This window comes from Anoplopoma fimbria, chromosome 2, assembly GCF_027596085.1.
Source record: "Anoplopoma fimbria isolate UVic2021 breed Golden Eagle Sablefish chromosome 2, Afim_UVic_2022, whole genome shotgun sequence".
NCBI classification, from domain to species: Eukaryota; Metazoa; Chordata; class Actinopteri; order Perciformes; family Anoplopomatidae; genus Anoplopoma; species Anoplopoma fimbria.
In genome coordinates this window covers 14,756,186-14,773,795 of record NC_072450.1, presented here as the reverse complement: position 1 = coordinate 14,773,795, position 17,610 = coordinate 14,756,186, and the positions used below count along the sequence as shown (strand labels likewise).

General features: G+C 42.4%; 1 protein-coding gene across 2 annotated transcripts; it reads left to right on the top strand.

The window, feature by feature from the left end:
• The first annotated feature begins 544 nt into the window (after positions 1 to 544).
• Positions 545 to 16,992, top strand: urb2 (URB2 ribosome biogenesis homolog). Of its 2 annotated transcripts, none has more exons than XM_054617499.1 (12): positions 545 to 647; positions 1,220 to 1,375; positions 1,816 to 1,992; positions 2,204 to 3,369; positions 3,526 to 3,664; positions 3,806 to 6,350; positions 6,642 to 6,802; positions 7,071 to 7,181; positions 9,691 to 9,933; positions 12,213 to 12,309; positions 13,240 to 13,367; positions 15,968 to 16,992. In XM_054617499.1, exons 2-12 carry the CDS (start codon positions 1,250 to 1,252, stop codon positions 16,163 to 16,165), a joined length of 5,091 nt encoding a protein of 1,696 aa, XP_054473474.1. In that variant the 5' UTR covers positions 545 to 647; positions 1,220 to 1,249; the 3' UTR covers positions 16,166 to 16,992. The 2 variants fall into 2 exon arrangements, with proteins under 2 accessions (XP_054473474.1, XP_054473482.1); XM_054617507.1 differs by lacking the exon at positions 545 to 647 and adding an exon at positions 896 to 962.
• The last annotated feature ends 618 nt before the right edge of the window (positions 16,993 to 17,610 follow it).

Below are 17,610 nucleotides of genomic sequence, written 5' to 3'. Positions count from 1 at the left end.
GGTTTGTTGAGCATTTGTTTGTTTACCACATAATTCCATATGTGTTCCTTCATAGTTTGGATGTCTTCAATATTAATCTAAAATGTAGAAAAAAATAAAAATATAAATAAAGAAAAAACATTGAATGAGAAGGTGTGTCCAAACTTTTGACTGGTACTGTATATATATATAGTCAAAAGCATTTCCATTCAGTGTTGTTTTTCCCATCCATCCAAAGATGCACTTTATGGTTCCCTCTATATATAAACATCTTGTAAACCAGCTTTGCTGTTTAGGTGGTATGATTTAAATTTTGTTTCAGATTTATTCTCATTATTATCTACCCAAGATCTTCCTTGTTGCCAGTGTTTTGGTACTTTTTGTAAAAATAAAAGTTTAATGAAATCTTAAGTAAAGAGGTAAACAATTAAACATAAAGTTACATTTTGTACTACCTTGTCATTTGCAAGTGCCTTCATCATTTCAAGTGTTGACTGTATAAATAAATGTTATTATATATATATAACCAGGGTCTGGTATGCGGTGAGTGGAGGGTCTTCAGGCCGATACACTCACTCGTCTCTCGGTTGCTTCTGTCTGACCGGCAGGGTGAAAGTTGAAAGTTCGTCCACATCTGAAAACAGGAGGCACGTGTGGGCTAGAAAGTCGTAAGTTTAATTAATTACGTTTACAACAGTGTATGTAACGAGCCTTAAACAAGCTACATTGGAGCACAGGGAGAGTTTGCCTCAGTGCGGACAAACAAAGCTCCAGTATTAGCTCACGTTGCGTTGACTATAGCAAGAACGTGCTATGTAGCTCACATGTTTCCCTGTTTAGACCTTAACAGATCTAAACAGGGAAACATGATCTGCCTTTGTGTTTTAATGTTTCACCAATCTCTAGTTGAAAATGTGTGTTTGTAAGAGGTTACTGCAGGTTCACTGTTCACGAAAGAGGGATCAACAATGTGACAGTCCTGGGTGGTTATTTGCACATGCATTTCAATTTTAACACCTGAATGTTCATGTCATATGAATATACCCTCTTTAGTCTTACGTATGAAGTTTATCCCTGTTAAATAAAATGAAATAATAATAATAATAATAATGATGCATTTGTTAGGGAAAAATACATGATCCATATAATACTAAATAACTATTAAAAATACTCACCTTTTCCCCCATGTTGTGTTTCCTCCCTTTGGCCCTGACTCCTCTTCTTCATCCCTTCCCTTCAGGATTGTGCAGCAGCATCACCGGCTGCAGCGATGGCTGCCATTTACTCAGGTATCCATCTGAAACTGAAGAGTCCTCAGACTCTGTGGGAAGACAAGTTAAAGCTGGCACGGTTTGCCTGGGTCTCCAATCAGTGCTTGCTGCCTAACAAGGAACAGGTAACCGCTGAAGTTGTGTCCTCATAGAATGATAAGGATCCTTTTTGGCTGGACTCTGGAGCCATGAGTAGTTTTAGATTTTCTGTATTCAGTGTGAGAAATGCTTACCGCTGGGTTTTTTTTAGGTAAACAACACTTTTCCTTCCTAATTAAATCATTTTTTATTGATTAAAGCACAGTGTTCTTATTTACGAACTTCACATACTTGGATTGGGATTTGTTTTGGGATCAATTTAATTGCACGTAACTTGATTTTTTTTTTTTAACCAAATTTACTGTTAGGAATTAGACACTGCTATCTTTTCCCACTAGTTGATTGTTGTTCATTCATTTGAGAAGTTAATAAAAATAGCATCCGTGTCATTCCTGGAATAGGATTTAAATGCAGCATATAAATGTCTACCATCTATCATGTCTGTCTTGACCCTCTTCCACTGTAGGTGCTGTTGGACTGGTGCACCCACGCTCTGACAGGCCGGTACAATCAGAAGGTGGAGTTTTCTCAGAATGTTCTGGAAGGACTGTGGTTTTATCTTGACGATCTGCTTCACAGCCGGAAGCTCCACTCTCTTCTCAAGCAGGGCAAAACCGTCAGCCTGAGGCTCAACATGGCACAGGTGTGCTGGCAATACTTGAATAAAAAAACAACACCATAAACGTAGACTTTTGTTTGTATTGCAAGAACACTGTTTTTTTCTTTTTCTTTTTGTGATCATCTTATATTTGACTAGTACTTTAACTGTAGTACATTCATGCTGTACAAAGAGGGGGGGTTGACATTGATATTTGAAGGTTTTGCTGACACCTCTTTTCTCTGTATGCCTCTAGCTGCTGCTGGACCGTCTCCAGGAGTGTGCACGTGTTGGCTCCAAGTCTATGGTGTGTGCGTCCACCATCCTCAGTGTGTGTCAGGGCCTTCTCTCTTCTCCTGCGCTCTCATCCGTCTTTACCACCAAGTATGAACTCATTGTCGATCTCCTGGCAAAGCTCTGCTCTCTGGCCTGCCGTGAGCTACAACAGTCACCCCTGATGGCTGAGTCTGTCACATGTCAAGATGAGGTGATGACTGAGTGTCTTCAATCTCAGCCTATTAGCGATTTGGACAGTTCCCAGATTGAGTCGATCATTAAAAATCCTCCAGATCAGCCAGAGTTGGATGCCAATAAATCCCCTCCAAAGCCAAAGGACAACATCCGTTCAGCTAATTTGTTTGAGGTGTTGCTTCAGGTGCTGTCATGTTATTTGTCAGTTCAGCGACAACAAGCCAATCCTAACAGGGTCTTTACCATGGTAACCAACCAGCTGATCCAACCTTTAATACTGCTCCGACACCTACTGACCTCTGGGGAGTTTGCACCCCATCACACACATCTGCGCCTCCGTCAGCAGCTGTCCAGAGACATCCGCATCAAGATAGACTCCATCCTTCAGTTAGCTCTCTTTCCATCTGAGCACCTGACCTCGTACAAGGATGAGCTCCTTCCATCTAAAGAGGATTCTGGGAAACGTGGTCCCGGAGGGGCTAAAGGCCCCTTGAAGCCAGTCAGTGCCATACTTTCCAAACTGAGTGCTCAGGGCTTCTGTGAGCCGCCTCTACACTACACTGTGAAGTCCAACACAATGTCTCTGCTCTTTAAGTTCTTCCTGGAAAGCTACGCAAAAGGGAGAGGAACCGAGGAGGCCTCCAGGATGCTGTGTTTTTATTTCCTCACCAGGTTGGTCCCGGCCTTGGAAGTGTGTCTTGATGGACAGTCACCCTCACCTGCCAGCGCAGACCAGCCAGTCTCAGTGTCCCCTGGGCAGAAGTCTCCCCCAGTGTCCCCCAGTTCCCCAGAGAGCTGGAGCCTGGCTCTGCTGGCTGTGGAGTCCCTGCTAAGCCAGGCGCTGTCAGCTGATATTTACAATGTAGCAGCAGACAGGATCAGACATGAAGAGGTCCAACTCAAATTCTACAGAGCTTTGGGACAAATGCTCTTCAACCAGGCCCAGCCAAGGTAAACAATATACTGTAAACTATATATTTATACTCCTTGATGTATTTTTCATCGTCCGTTAAAGTTTTTTTTACATTCTGAATAATTTAAGTGATTTTTTTTGTGTAACCTATTTCTTGGTCATACAATGAAAACGTTTCCTGTCTTGTCCTTCAGCATCCCAGCGTGGTACCGCTGTTTAAAGATGCTGTTGAATCTCAACCATCTGATTCTTGAACCAGACCTGGACCAGCTGTTATCTTCAGCCTGGGTTAACTCCGAATGCATGGAAGCAAGAGTGCAGCGGGCCAGACAGGTCTTTATTTAAATCCTACCTTGCGTTCTGTATTCTGTAAAAAAACAACTTAATGCAATGTTTTCAAATGCAGAATTTAAATTGGTGTGTATGTGTAGGAGATTAGTTTTGACTGAGACAAAATGCTTTTTTCCCCAACAGCTCTTGGTGTGCAGTCTCCTCCAAACTTACACTAAGCTCCGTCAGCTGCCTCGCCTCTTCTCTGAGCTCCTGTCTGTGATCTCTCAGCCAGCACTGGACGATCTCCGACCTCTTCTGCTCTCCGAGAGCGTCTCCGCCTCGCTCAGGACTTGTCTTCTGGACACGCCCGCCTCCCAGGGCCTAGAGATCTGCTCATTAGCGTTGGAAAGCATCAGGCAATATATACTACCTGTGCTGATGAGGGAGGACAGAGAAGCAGAGAAGATGGAGATCGACGGGGAAGGAAATGATAAAGAGGAGAATAAGGAGATAAAGGTGGACCAAGAGAGAGAGGATGCATCTATGAAGCTATTCTCCCTCAGCCACCTGCTTCATGTTGTTTTGTTTAGTGTGAAGACTCTAGACAGTGCCTCTCCTCTTCCTATAGTCAGGCAGAGTCAGGGATTGATGGAGGTGATGCAACAGGTAGTCAAGGAGTTACTGCATCTGTTGTCAACAGAAAAAAAGGCTGGAAAAGCAAATGCGAGTTCAGTTAAAGGAACGCCAAGGAAAGGCAAAAAGAAATCGGACCGCAAAGAGTCGGAAAAGGTCTCCGAGTCTAAAATAGCATCACTGTGGGAGCAGAAGATTCAGGAGGCTGCTCTCCTCCTCAGATACACCTTGGTGGAAGTAGACACGCTCTTTAACATCCACTGCAGCAAATACATATCAGTCCAGACAGCGACAGCAAGTGAGGCTGAACACGGTGCTCAAGTCCAAATCCATGTAAACAGTCCACTATCTCCTGAGACTGTTCCAGCACATATAGAGCCATCGCGCAGACCCATGAGCTGTTTGCTGCATAAACTACTCACTTTGCAACAGATGAAGAAAGTGTTGTTGGATACCTCCCTACTCTCTGAACCCAGCACTGCAGCACCGCTTAACACGGCAGCCCAGTTTATTTTAGCTAAATCAGAGTTGGAGCCGAGTCTGGATGGAGAGCAGGTATGGGACGGGCAGGTAGCCAGTGTGAACGCCAGCTCCTACCTTGTAGCTCACTGGTATCTTGTCACATCCAATTTGCCCTTGCTCGCTCCCTACCTGAGCGGAGAGGATGTGAGCTGTGTGGCAGACATGCTTGTCGGTTCACTGCTCAGCAGACGGACCGACGGAGGGAAGGACCGGCCGCCCGGCTGTCTTACTGTCCCTCTCATATCGTCACAACTTCTCCAGAGCCCCGTACTTGCAGAGTTGCCTTCGCTGTTCTCTGCCACAATGTGTTCCCTCACACAAAGGGTTATCGATGTTCTCAAGGCAGCTCGTGCACCCAAGGTTTGTCCTACGCTGCTGAAGTTTCAGGAGAAAGGAATCGGCGCTAACGCTTCAGAGAGAGATGCCGGTCAGCCTCCTCTTTCCACACACAGAGAGGCTATAGTTGAGGATATATTGGCGTCCTCAAAGACTGGAGAGGTGTTTGTATTGCTGACTGACACACAGAGCAAAGAGCTGGTAGACATACTCCAAATCTTAACAAACCTAAACCCAGATGGGATGAACTCTGAGGATCTCTCCTCCATTTTCCTCCTCCTCTTCTTCATGCTCACCTCCACCTCCAGTCAGTCGGACCAGGTGGCCGTGGACGCTCCTGGATCTGGAGATGATGTCGTCTTCCAGCTGCAGCTGCTCAGGATTCTGACTTGTCTCCTGGAGGGTAGAAACTTCCAAAGTGTTTTGAAGCTCATCCATGGTGGTTCTTTGCTGCAGGCTTCTGTGTCCTCTCTCATCTGGCGGAGCAACAATGGAGGATTTCGATCCACAGGCAGCTCTGATCGATTGGATTTAATCAAAGCAGTGCAGGGCTTCATCAGGTCCCTTGTCCAATTGATTATAATTAGAAACAGCAGCGTTCGACTCAACCTAGACCAGTTCGCCTCTTATCTTACCAGTAAGGAAATGACAAACACACAAGTCGTGTCATCCAGTTCAGATGTGGCAGATAAACCAGATACAGGAGCGTCTATTCTGTCTGTTCATCTCCTGCTGGCGTCGCTGACCTCTTTCTCCCAGGCAATGACCTCTAACCTGGGGAGAAGTAAGCCAATGGATCAAACTTTGATTCAAATGCTCAAAAGAACGACTGCTTCTCTGGGACCAGCTGTTGAGTCCGTCCTAAAGCCCCAAACTGTCAGTCAGTCAGTCATCCAACCAGCCAGCATCCTCGGCCAAGCCTTTGTGGTAGAAGTTGTTACTGTCATGTTGCACTGTGAACTTTCCTCACATTCAGTTGGAAGTGAGAACAAGCAGAATGACACCCAGCTCACCCTGAGTCATATGACCCTCTATCGGGGCTTCTGCCAGCAGATCCTCAAAGAAATAAGTTGTGCCCACAGGCCGTTGGACTTCCTGGTTTCCTCTCTCCATTTCCTGTCCACTTTCTACAAAGCAGTGGAGAAGACGAGAGGAGAGAGGGAGGAGGAGGAGAAAGGAGAGGAGAAGAAGGCCGGAAAGGAGTTGGATGAGCTGCACATGCAGATCCTGCAGAATGTGCACAGACTGCTGACAGGTACATGGACATTATTGACGAACAAATGTATCATTCACCTGTTTTACTACCATTAATTACCTCTACATGTTGCACAAGTTGACATGAGCGAACAACAGATCTATTCCAGGAAAGCTGTGTCTGATAAAAAGTGTTTAAGTTGAAATGGAGTTCTTTTCAAATGGAGATGTTATATTTCACAAAAACCAAAGAAAATCAAACAAAAGTCTCATTGTTGATTTTACTGGATGGAGATTCGCATTTCAGTTATGTTTCATCCTGAATGTGACACATTTTCACTTTTGCTTTCAGCTTCTTGGCTCTCTGGGAATGATGTTCGTGAGCTGGAGCCAGCTGTGCAGGAGCTGCTGCGCCACCTGGTGGAGAAAAGTACTACAGGACGATTCAACCTGCTGCTGCTTATGATCAGCGAGGGACTGGTCACCGGCAAGCTGAGGGCAGGAAACTACAGGGTGAGGCTCAATCCTGATTACCTGTACATCTTGTTGTCTGGTGTTTAAACTCCCCAGGATCCTAAATTTAAATTTAATTAAATTAAATTTCATTCAGGGATGTTATTACAATGTTTTTACATGAGCAGCTCTCTTATTCGATTGGAGGGAAGTCTGCCTTGTTTTTTTTCACAAAAAATTCTATTTGCTGTGATCTTGAATATCTAGAAAATGTAATTTTTTTTTTTGTTTATTTTTCCACTCTCCCTCCTCTTTTACTGTTCTCCAGGAGGTGCTATCTGCAGTAATCATCACCAAGCTGCTGTCCTGTTGTCAGTTACCTGAGCTCTGCGCTAAAGCTCTCTGGCTCATTGCACCCCAGATTATATCCGCTATGGTGGTGAGAAAAAAACACACACACACACACACACACACACACACACACACACACACACAGTCCTATTCCGCATACACATGAGAGAATTTGCCTCATTGGGTACATACACACATATGCATATGTTACTCGTATATAGACAACCACACATGTTGTTGGCATCAGGAGTAGTTTGACCGTCTACAAACCTTATACTGTACATGCTGAGTTGAAAATGGAAATTGTTTTTCATGATGCAGTTTCTCTGCCAACCTGACAGGAGGTGCTGCCCTCCAACTGTAAAATAATTCAAATAGTTTTGTGTTGGTACATGTGTGTGATGTTACGTGGTTTTAATGCCCTTTTCCCAAAGACAGACCATACCACGTAGTAACATATCGACTTTAAAATCACTGGAATGAACGAGTATGCACTGCAGTAATATTTGTAAAACACACCTTTTTGAGGCTGACTCTGTGCATGTTTTAGTCAGTTTAAGAGAAAATGGATTATATCTTTAATCCTTAAGCACACATTGCAGTATGACTTGTCCAGAAATGTTGAGACAAGCAGGGGACAGTAACACGCTGAGTATTTTACAGTATGTTCTTACAAAGCTAATCATTTAGTGACAGTGTGCTGGAAGTACATGTGACAGCCGTCTTGAGTGACTCTGCAGCCAAATGACTATCACAGTCTGCTGATTTCCGTTGCGGTGCCTGTTCGTTGTAATTTCCACTGAGGTTTTCTTTTTTGGGGTCAATGTGTTTTCCTTCAGGCCTGCAGCTGGGTGGAGCAGACAGACAACTCCGCTATCTGCTTAACCCTAACCACAAACACACAGTAATATGCTAACCATGCTGTTCTGTCGCTGATGTCCACACTCACTATGGTCATATGTTTGTCACCTGTCTGAGCTGTTGTTTCTACTTTTCTTCCACACTCTTCTCTTTCGACCATGTAAGAGAACACCCATTTAAACATCTTAAATAATTTACATTTAATGGCTGTTTTAATATTGATATTTGTAAAAGTCGGGCAAAGCAGTGCAATACCCAAACCAGTAAAATTCACTCAAACTGCTGTAGTGTTTGATTGAATGGATTAATACTACTGGATATACCTTGGCGTCTGGACAGGAACAGTTAATCATCTGTAGCAGAAACAAGATTCAGAACTGAAGCAGTTGTTGATCACTTGCAGCCCCCATCGGCAGTTTAAGAGGAGTGAGGAGTCAGCACTTAATGGCTGTATAGAACGGTCAATGAAATAGGTTTTTCAGAAATTGTGAATCACTGAAACCAACGGAGGCCCTTGAGCATACAGCCTTAATTGTGCATAAAAAAAAGAATAGGCTGATGGTTCGAATAGTATGCAAGATCAGCTGTACACACACACACACACACACACACACACACACACACACACACACACACACACACACACACACACACACACACACACACACACACACACACACAAGCTGGACAAAAAAGGTGACTATGCTCAGTCTCTCAAACACACACACACACACACAGAATATAGATGTATGTACAATGGAAAACATGTCTTCATCTACACATACTACTGCATGTACAGGCCTGGTATTTCGTGAATGGAATCTATTCCTCCACATACACAAAGTCCATCTTACCAGCTAGTACTACTTCTACTACCTCTGCTACAATGGTTTACAGAGTTCTGTAGTATTACCACAAAGGCCTTCTAATGTAAAACGTTGTTGTGAAGCAGCTACATGACACACACGTAAAATAAGAAGCCACATATGTAATAGTAAACTGATAATAACTAATAATTTGTGTGTCAGCATAAAAAGAGTGACTTATATAGTTTATTAGCTACACCTCCCTAAAACTAATGCAGGTTAATACAACAGTCCTGCACCTTCATGAAGGTTATAATGTTCATGTTTGTTTTAAAGAGATGTTGAATCAACTTTACGGTCGTTCAGGAGGATGTAGTAGGTGGTGCTGTTTGAACTGTATTGAGTTCTAATTGTTAATAGCGCTGCAACTAACAATTGTTTGCATAATCCATTAATCTGCCAGGTCATTTCTTGACTGATCGTTTTGTCTAATGTCAGAAAATAGTAAAAGAAATCCTTCACAGTTTTCCCAGATTCTAAGGTGGCGTCTTGTTTTGACCGACAAACAGAAAAGACTGGATCAATTTAAACTTTGTGTGCCAACAAATCTGGCACCAGAGTGTTTATAGTCTAAAACGCTTAAAAAGCGTTTTAGACTTGAAGAACATCCCTGACATGTTGCGTTTGCATTTCCATCTTCTTTCTCTCTTACTTGTGTCTGAAAATGTTTCCCTCTCTAACTCTCGCTCTCTCTCTCTCTGTGTGTGTGTGTGTGTTGTGTGTGTGTGTGTGTGTGTGTGTGTGTGTGTGTGTGTGTGTGTGTGTGTGTGTGTGTGTGTGTGTGTGTGTGTGTGTGTGTGTGTGTGTGTGTGTGTGTGTGTGTGTGTGTGTGTGTGTGTCTCTCTGTGTGTGTCTCTCTGTGTGTTACAGTTCCTAGTAAAATCGTCTGCTCAGGACGTCTCACTGACCCTTCCCTTTACCGTTCCCACGGTAACATCAATGACATCACTGCTGCGCCAGGGGGAGGGGCTCTTCAGCAACCCTCATCATGTCATCTTGGTCCTGGGAGCACTCCAGTCTGTGCCCCTCGACCACTTGACCCCATCCGTCTACCAATCGGCATTCCTGGCAGTTCACGAGGCGTTGTTTGCCGTCATCCAGTGTCATCCTCAGGTATGAAGAGGTAGAGGGGTGGGGGTGAATGGAGGGGGAGAATGAATGGGGGAGGAAGAAAACTTGGAGATGAATAAAATTTAAAAAAATGCACCGTGTATTAGAGAACATTACAGAGGACAGAGAGACTGTTTAAAAGAATGATGGCACATTCACTACCACTCAGTGCCAGATTCTTAAGTACACTTAGCTCAAACTACTGCAGTGTAATCCAGCAGTCCTGCAATAAACCTTCAGGGAGGTTTCAATGTTCAGTTTTCTTTTTTTTAACTGTTTGAGAGAGGTGTTGATTTAACTGTATGGTCCGTTTGGAGGCTGTAGTTTGTGATGCTGTTGATTTATGCTGTGTCATACTGAGAGATGTTTCTACTATTCTATCCCACCCGTTTCCATTTATATCGTTGAGGGATGGCTGAAAAACACCTTTCTGTGTGATGTAGTGCATCAGTCAAAGACAATGCATTAAAAGATGCTGCTCTTTGTAATAAAGATAGAAATACAACATTATTTAAAGATTTTAAAGGATCATTGTCGACATTGGAAACTTGAGTTTGAATTGCTTTATATAAACCTTTGATTTATTAAAAAAGTATCAGGTTTTTTAGAGGAAATTATACGTATTATAAGAATCTCTGAACCCATTGTGGCTTGTCACTTACGAAACCAAACGTAACTCTTCTGTAATGAACTTCATTATAGCTCAAGGCTGGATTGAATACCTGCTTTGAAGAAAATGTGGTTTTAAACTCTGGTGCTGAGCCCACAGGATGCCTCAGAGGAATGTCGCTTTTAGAGAAAAGATATCGATAGTCAGTGGAGACGTGCTGCAGCTGCACGAAAACCTTATAAAGTCCAAATTCTCAGCTTTTACTGGAAGTGCTTGCATTGCACCCAAAGCCTCCAAAACAAAAAAAACTAGAAATGTAAAACATTTAATCCACATTCCAGCCCACACAAACGTTTTCTTGGTTTACGCATAGCATTTATGTTGCGATGGTGTTAATGTGATAATTCTTTTGTTACTTGCTTTTTTAAATCTTTCTCTCTTTTTTGGTTAATAAACAATGACATAGTGTGACTGAAACGGGGCAGCTGCATTGAATCAAACGGGGCAAGAACCAGCTAACTGATATCAGATGTTTGTGAGGACAAAAGACTGCGGTAAAGGAGAGGAGACAGGGAGGGGGGGGGATAAACCTGAGAGGAGAGTTCATTTATAGAGGGAGATAGGGGAATAAAAAGAAGTGATAAAGAGTTTAGGGAAGAAGCAGTAGGTGGAGAGCAAAAGCGAGATGTGATTTGAATGCAATGCACAAGGGGAAGTTTCCGGAGAAAGAAGAAAAGAGGGGAGAAAGGAGGGGTGATAGGACAGAGGGGAAGGAGGGAGGAGAGGAGAGGTAGGGGAGCTGGCATGCAATGGTGGTTGGCATGGAGCTGGTTTAAGTCGATGGAAACCATTACCGAGCCCCAATTAGAGCTGTGACATCATCTCCCCTCGTTTATATTCTTCCTCTCTCTCTCTCTCTTCATTCCTCCACTGTAGGCCTTGGTTAGAGAACAGAGAGAGAGGTGAGGACAGAAATGCAAACGTAGCTCTTGTGGGACTCCAACTTTTACCTCCGTCATTTATTGGACTGTAGGTTTATGACTCGAGCAGTGAAAATGATGCGATTTGCTGATGTTGCAAAGTGTTTTTGTATGCTGTGCCATTACAATTAATGCAAATGTTCTGCAAGACTTCTGCACAATATTTCGAATTTACATATTTGTCGTTTTCTTTTTAAATAATCAAATCTCCTCTAGAATTTAAAGTAATGTCCTGAGGGTGTAAACCACTCCAGAGCTTCTATATTTAAAAAAGTCTGTTGGAGAAGTTGGGCGGCAGAGTGAAAGATTCATCTGAAAGTCTGTGAAGTAAAACTGTAAACTCAGTCGGATGTCCTCAACAATTTTTTTTATCTATCCTCCATATAATTAGGTGTCTATTATTGATAAATAAAAGTGCAGAGGCAGGCTAGAAACCGGTGGGAGAAAGCGGGGTACCTTATGCGACACAAGTCCCATGCAATGTAACTATGCAGCTACCGAGGAGCTCCACTGGTTAGCTTTTCTACCAATGTTAATGGCTGTGAGCAAAACCAGTTCAGCAGATTTGCAGGCTTCAAACTGAGAAGAAAACTAACAACTCTTTAGCACAAAAGCCGTTTATTCTACACAATTTCGACTACAAAATGTTTTAATGTATAAATGTCTCGTTTGTGTACTTCTCGTGTATCCAGGTGATGTTGAACGCAGCTCCGTCCTTCCTAAATGTCTTCTATCGTCTGGTGGCGTCCATCATGCAGGAGGGTCGGCAGAGAGGAGACAGTGACACAGGTAACACTTACAGACTCGTTATAGACTCGTTAAATTAACATACATTAATGTGGAGAAAGAAATATCCGTGCAAATTATTCAAACTACTTGATAAAAGCAGGTAGTTGTGAGTTCTCTCTTAAAAGTAGACACTGCTTTGCCAAGTAGGTTTAGAGAGTTATAGTAAAGTTTATAAAGGAATAAACCCTGATGTTCCAAACATGACAACATATTTGTCAAAACATACACTGTTCGATCCAGGTCTTCCATCCAGGTCTGGCTTGTGGTTTGATGCCTTTCTGTAACAAATTGCACTGTTTAGATTTAAATAAATGAACTGGAAAGTCAGTTTGATGCTTAATTACATTTTAAAGATAGAGATTTGTCTTTCTAGCCTTCTCCTGTTTCTGGAACTGGTTGGTAGTTTCTGATACTCAATCAAAAGCATTTGCCTTCCAGAAATAGACAAATGTCAGTCTTTTCAGTCTAAATCCCCTGCAAACTGCAGACAGCTGTTGCATAAATCTTTACTTGGTCAACACAAAAATTATAATAACGAGTCATTCAGGCAGCTCTTTTAGCAACTCAGAGAAGTGTCTGTTTGTGCGTCCTATTCTCTGCTGCTCTAATAACCTCATTTATTTATGACTTCCAAGTTAATTTTATACCTTTGCTTAAAAAAACCCAAAAAAACAAGTAAGCTGTAGACGTTAAACTCATCGGCTGTATAGCAACATTGTTATTAAAATAGGTGCAACTCAAAAGCACAAGAGGTACTGGTATTGGAGAAGCTTTTCCTGCAGCCCACAGCAACAAGTGCAACGAGTCCAAGCACAAAGTTCAGACTATAAATCCTCATGTTTACCTGGGGATGATATCTAAATTGACAAACTTGATGTATTTTTCAAATGAAAACACTAAAGATCATTCTCTGTTTTCTTCAACGTCCAGACGGTGACGTTTATCTCCAGTGCTCCAGGTTGATAGAGAGGATGTACTCTCACATTGCCGCTACAGCTGAGAGCTTCACCACACTGTCGGCCTTCATGGTGGCTCAGTATGTCGCAGAGCTGCAGAAGGTACACACACACACACACACACACACACACACACACACACACACACACACACACACACACACACACACACACACACACACACACACACACACACATTGTATCATACAGAGTCATCATACAGAGTCAACACGGTTCCTCATCCAAACCCTTCTGGCATCCCCGCTGATTTTCCAAAGCTGTGCGTGACACAAACCACACGCACGCACACACACACACACACACACACACACACACGTGTGTACACACGCGTACATGTATGAATGAGGCAGCAGGATCTCAGCTGATCCTTTGATCCAGCCCAGTTTGTCTAGTTGTGCACGCTGAGCTAGTGAGAGTCAGCCGAGCAGAGTGACGAGTGATGCTGACGCTCAGAAGCAGAGATGGGAGGTATTTCCATTGGCTGGATTGTGAATGTTCACAGATCGGAGTTAACGAGTCCAGGATTACTGTACCTCCGTGTGCTTTATGCTGGATGTTCCCACAGACCAGTGAGTCACGTCTGGCCGGTGAACGCGGCTCCTCTCTGCTACCAGACTGTATTTAACATGACGCCAACCTGACTCAGCAGTTTCCACACTGAAAGGAAGACATGAAAGTGCTCATCCAGACAGACAGTTAGAAGGACAGAGAGACAGACAGAAGCTGTGAGGAAGAGGTGTTTGGGATCCTCTTGAGCTCTGCATGAGTCATCTAATAATCCTAAAATTGGATTTCTATTGTGACTCTAATGGGGCTTTCCAAAGAGATGGACCTCTTTGTAAGTCCGAGGTAATTCAGCTGTCTCCGTGTCAGAGCTGTTTCTCATGGCTCTTAGCCTGAACTGAACCGTCTGTGCAGCAGCCAGGTGTTATTAGACCAGACTGGAGCTGCAGTTCGAAAAACAGTTTTTATGCTGGTGGAGTTTGTGAATTTAGGGATTTGTCTCAAGTTGGACTTGCTATTCAATTATAAACCTTATTAAAAGAGTACTACACTGTTTTAGCATTGCAGTCTTGGAACATTGTTGGACTTGTTGTGGACAATTTAAAGATAAAGTGTGCATCATATTCAGAGATATTGTTATTTTTATTTTTCCTACACACAATGTAGCCCCCAGCTTTTGGGCTCAATCTGAGATGAAGAGTTGGCTACAGATGACTTAAAACTCCCTTTTCCTTTGTTTGTGTTTTTATTTTCATTTTCAAAGTTGTAGTCTTCAGCCCCAACTGTCCGAACAAACAATAAAAAGGTGTGGCATAGAATGACAAAAAACTAAGAAGCAATGCTGCGAAATAATGATAGAAATACAGAAGCACAGTTCACAACCAGGACCTCTGGCAGTGGAGTTATACCACAGAGGATTTCATGCACAGTATAACCAAAATGTTTCATATGTGCAATTTAGCAAAACCGCTTTAAGTGTAAAGATTCAAGTTAGACAAACAAGTGTTAAGAGTGTTTGGATGTGAGAGGAGACGGTGACTCAAAAGCTTAAAGGTTCCTCCAAGTTCTAGTAGGACCTCGGACCTGAAACATAACAGGTCATCAGTGTGCAGCTGCTGGACAATCACAGAATCCAGATCCAGGTACGATTACAACACCAAGGATTTAGACAGGCGGCTTACCTCTTACCTTGGCAGACTTCTGCTCCACATGACATTTGATAGGTTAGCTTTGTTTGCAGAAAACCCAGAACAGGTTGTTTTCTTCATAATGTGAAGCCTGTAATCCGGTGAGCGTGGTCTTATCTAATCATTTAACAGGTACAGTCACCAGCACTGAGTGGTCCTCATGCTTTATAATGATGTATGGCAAAGATCTGAGGACGGTGGTCCAGCAAACCGTATCAAGTCCTCAGGTGGTGAACACCTGTGGGGGTATAGAGTAACAGGGATGAATAACCAGACACAGAAATTTCTCCCGGTTTGTAATGCAGGGTTTACTGAGCACAAAGGTGTTGTTTGTCGTGTGTGTGTGTGTGTGTGTGTGTGTGGGTGTGTGTGTGTGTGTGGTGTGGGTGTGGGTGTGTGGGTGGGTTTTAATCCAAGTTTATGGACCATTTCGTTATAACCAACCCTTGCCTCATTAAAGATTTGACGTTGCTCATCAGTCTCGTCTCTTCGGAATCCTGCTCTTAATATTTGAATTAACGTTTTGCCAGGATAGATGATGTTGTCTGTCCTTTTAAAGCCACTCAAATTGAGACTCAAGTTTATGAAGCTGGATGTGAGAATTGAATTAATATTAAACTATTGTGGCGTCATAATATGTTGCTTGATAGGGTTGCCTCAGGCTGTCCCTCTGGCTGTATGTAGACATACGGTATCATGTTATGATCAACTAAGGAAGAGGAAATGTGATGTTGTTAAAGTGCATTAGGCAAATGTGTAAGCAGAGTGTGTGTGTGTGTGTGTGTGTGTGTGTGTGTGTGTGTGTGTGTGTGTGTGTGTGTGTGTGTGTGTGTGTGTGTGTGTGTGTGTGTGTGTGTGTGTGTGTGAGTGAGTGAGAGAGAGTGAAACAGGAAGGATCATCGCTGCCTAGCGTAACTAAGCCTATTGATGGTGAAACAAAGATATTATTGAAGAAATGTACATGAACATTGTTTCACTTCTCTTCTCCAGGTTACCCTGCGACCAGACGTTAAGCTGCATCTAACTGAGGGCATCTATCGGATACTGGACCTGTGTGTGGAGCAGGATATCAAGTTTCTGACGGCCGGACTGCAGGCGGGAGTCAGAGAGGTGTTCAATGAGCTGTACGGCAGCTACACCCACTACCACAAAGCACAGAGGCAGGGAGAGGACAAGTACACTGTTTGAACTGTCACAACCAGCGCTCCAGACATTTAGTTTAGATTTCAATTTGATTAAATTAGAATAAACGTTCTTGCTATGGAAAGACTATGTTTGTATTCAGTTTCTGTTTTTGAATGGGCTGAAATCTTGGGATAGGATGAATATTTTGGAATTAGACATGGCAGCTGGTGGATACCATATGATGTACACAGAGTTCAAACACAGTTCTCACTAGTATTCCTAACAGTTTTTGTTAAAATTGGGAAATTGTACATCCGTTTATTGCTTTGAATTCTGCACATTAACACAATAAAATAATCAATAAACAGACAAACAACGCAGTTCATACACTTACTTATTTGAGTATTGGAATACACAAAGAATAAAATAGTTAAAAGGAGGTGTGTTTTGATAAGACCCACAGGCATCACTGCCTGATAATCAATAACTGGTTAATATTTGTTGTCTGCAGTGCCAAAGTTAACTGCAGTTGGTTCTGTTTGGTTTCACTTTTCCTTCCTGTATCTTCAACATTCAATATATGGCTGACTGGAGGAACAGTAGCTGTTAGCTAGAGGACCTAAAAGGAGAACAATGACCTCTCACTGCATCCATGGCAACTTGTGTGTGAAATGTTGTTTCATAATTTAGAAGAAGTTTCATTTAATTTCATTGAATTGCTGAAGAAAATATGGATATATGTGAAAAATGATGTATATTGCTGTGTCTTTTTTATAAAAACTGAAAGATTTACCAAATCATTTAAAATCCAATGCCTTCTCAAGCCTTTTTAATTGCTTGACTCTGTGCACAATATTAACAATTTCTTAATACGTACTGATATAAACATAGTTGTGCATTCTTGACTTTATTCTGTTTACAGTAGAGGATCAGACAGGAACTGAAAGGGCAGATTAAAGAGGAAAAAGCAGGATTATAACCTGTGAAGCTGTAGGTACATGGTATCCATCTTTTAGACTGGCAGGTTAATTGTGACACCCCCACAGGATTATTGTCTTTTATTTCTAGTAAAGAGGCAGACAAAATACAGATAAATGGACTGTGTTTTTCTTTAGACACAAAACAAGACCCAAATGAATGATTAAGATAATACAGTCGTAGCTCTGTTGCTTTAAAATAAATAGAGGGAATTGGATTCAAGGAATGAGGAATATCAGATAAATAAAGTGTAGTAAAGAAATATAAAATGGGCTCTTGGCCATGTGCCTTCATGCATACTTTGTAAAAAGGGTTTGTTTCACCTCAATGTTGATGTAAATGCCTGGAAATGGAAAAATTACATATAACAGAACAAGAGTATCAAAGCAAAGTTCAAATGGAAAGAAAATGAAAGACTATAAAACCTTGTTTCCTCAAAGAGCCTTTTTGCCTCAAATTAGGCATTTAGTCAACAGTTCAGACAGGAAATGGCTTCAACACACCAGGTCTCCTCCAGCAGTTCAGAAATG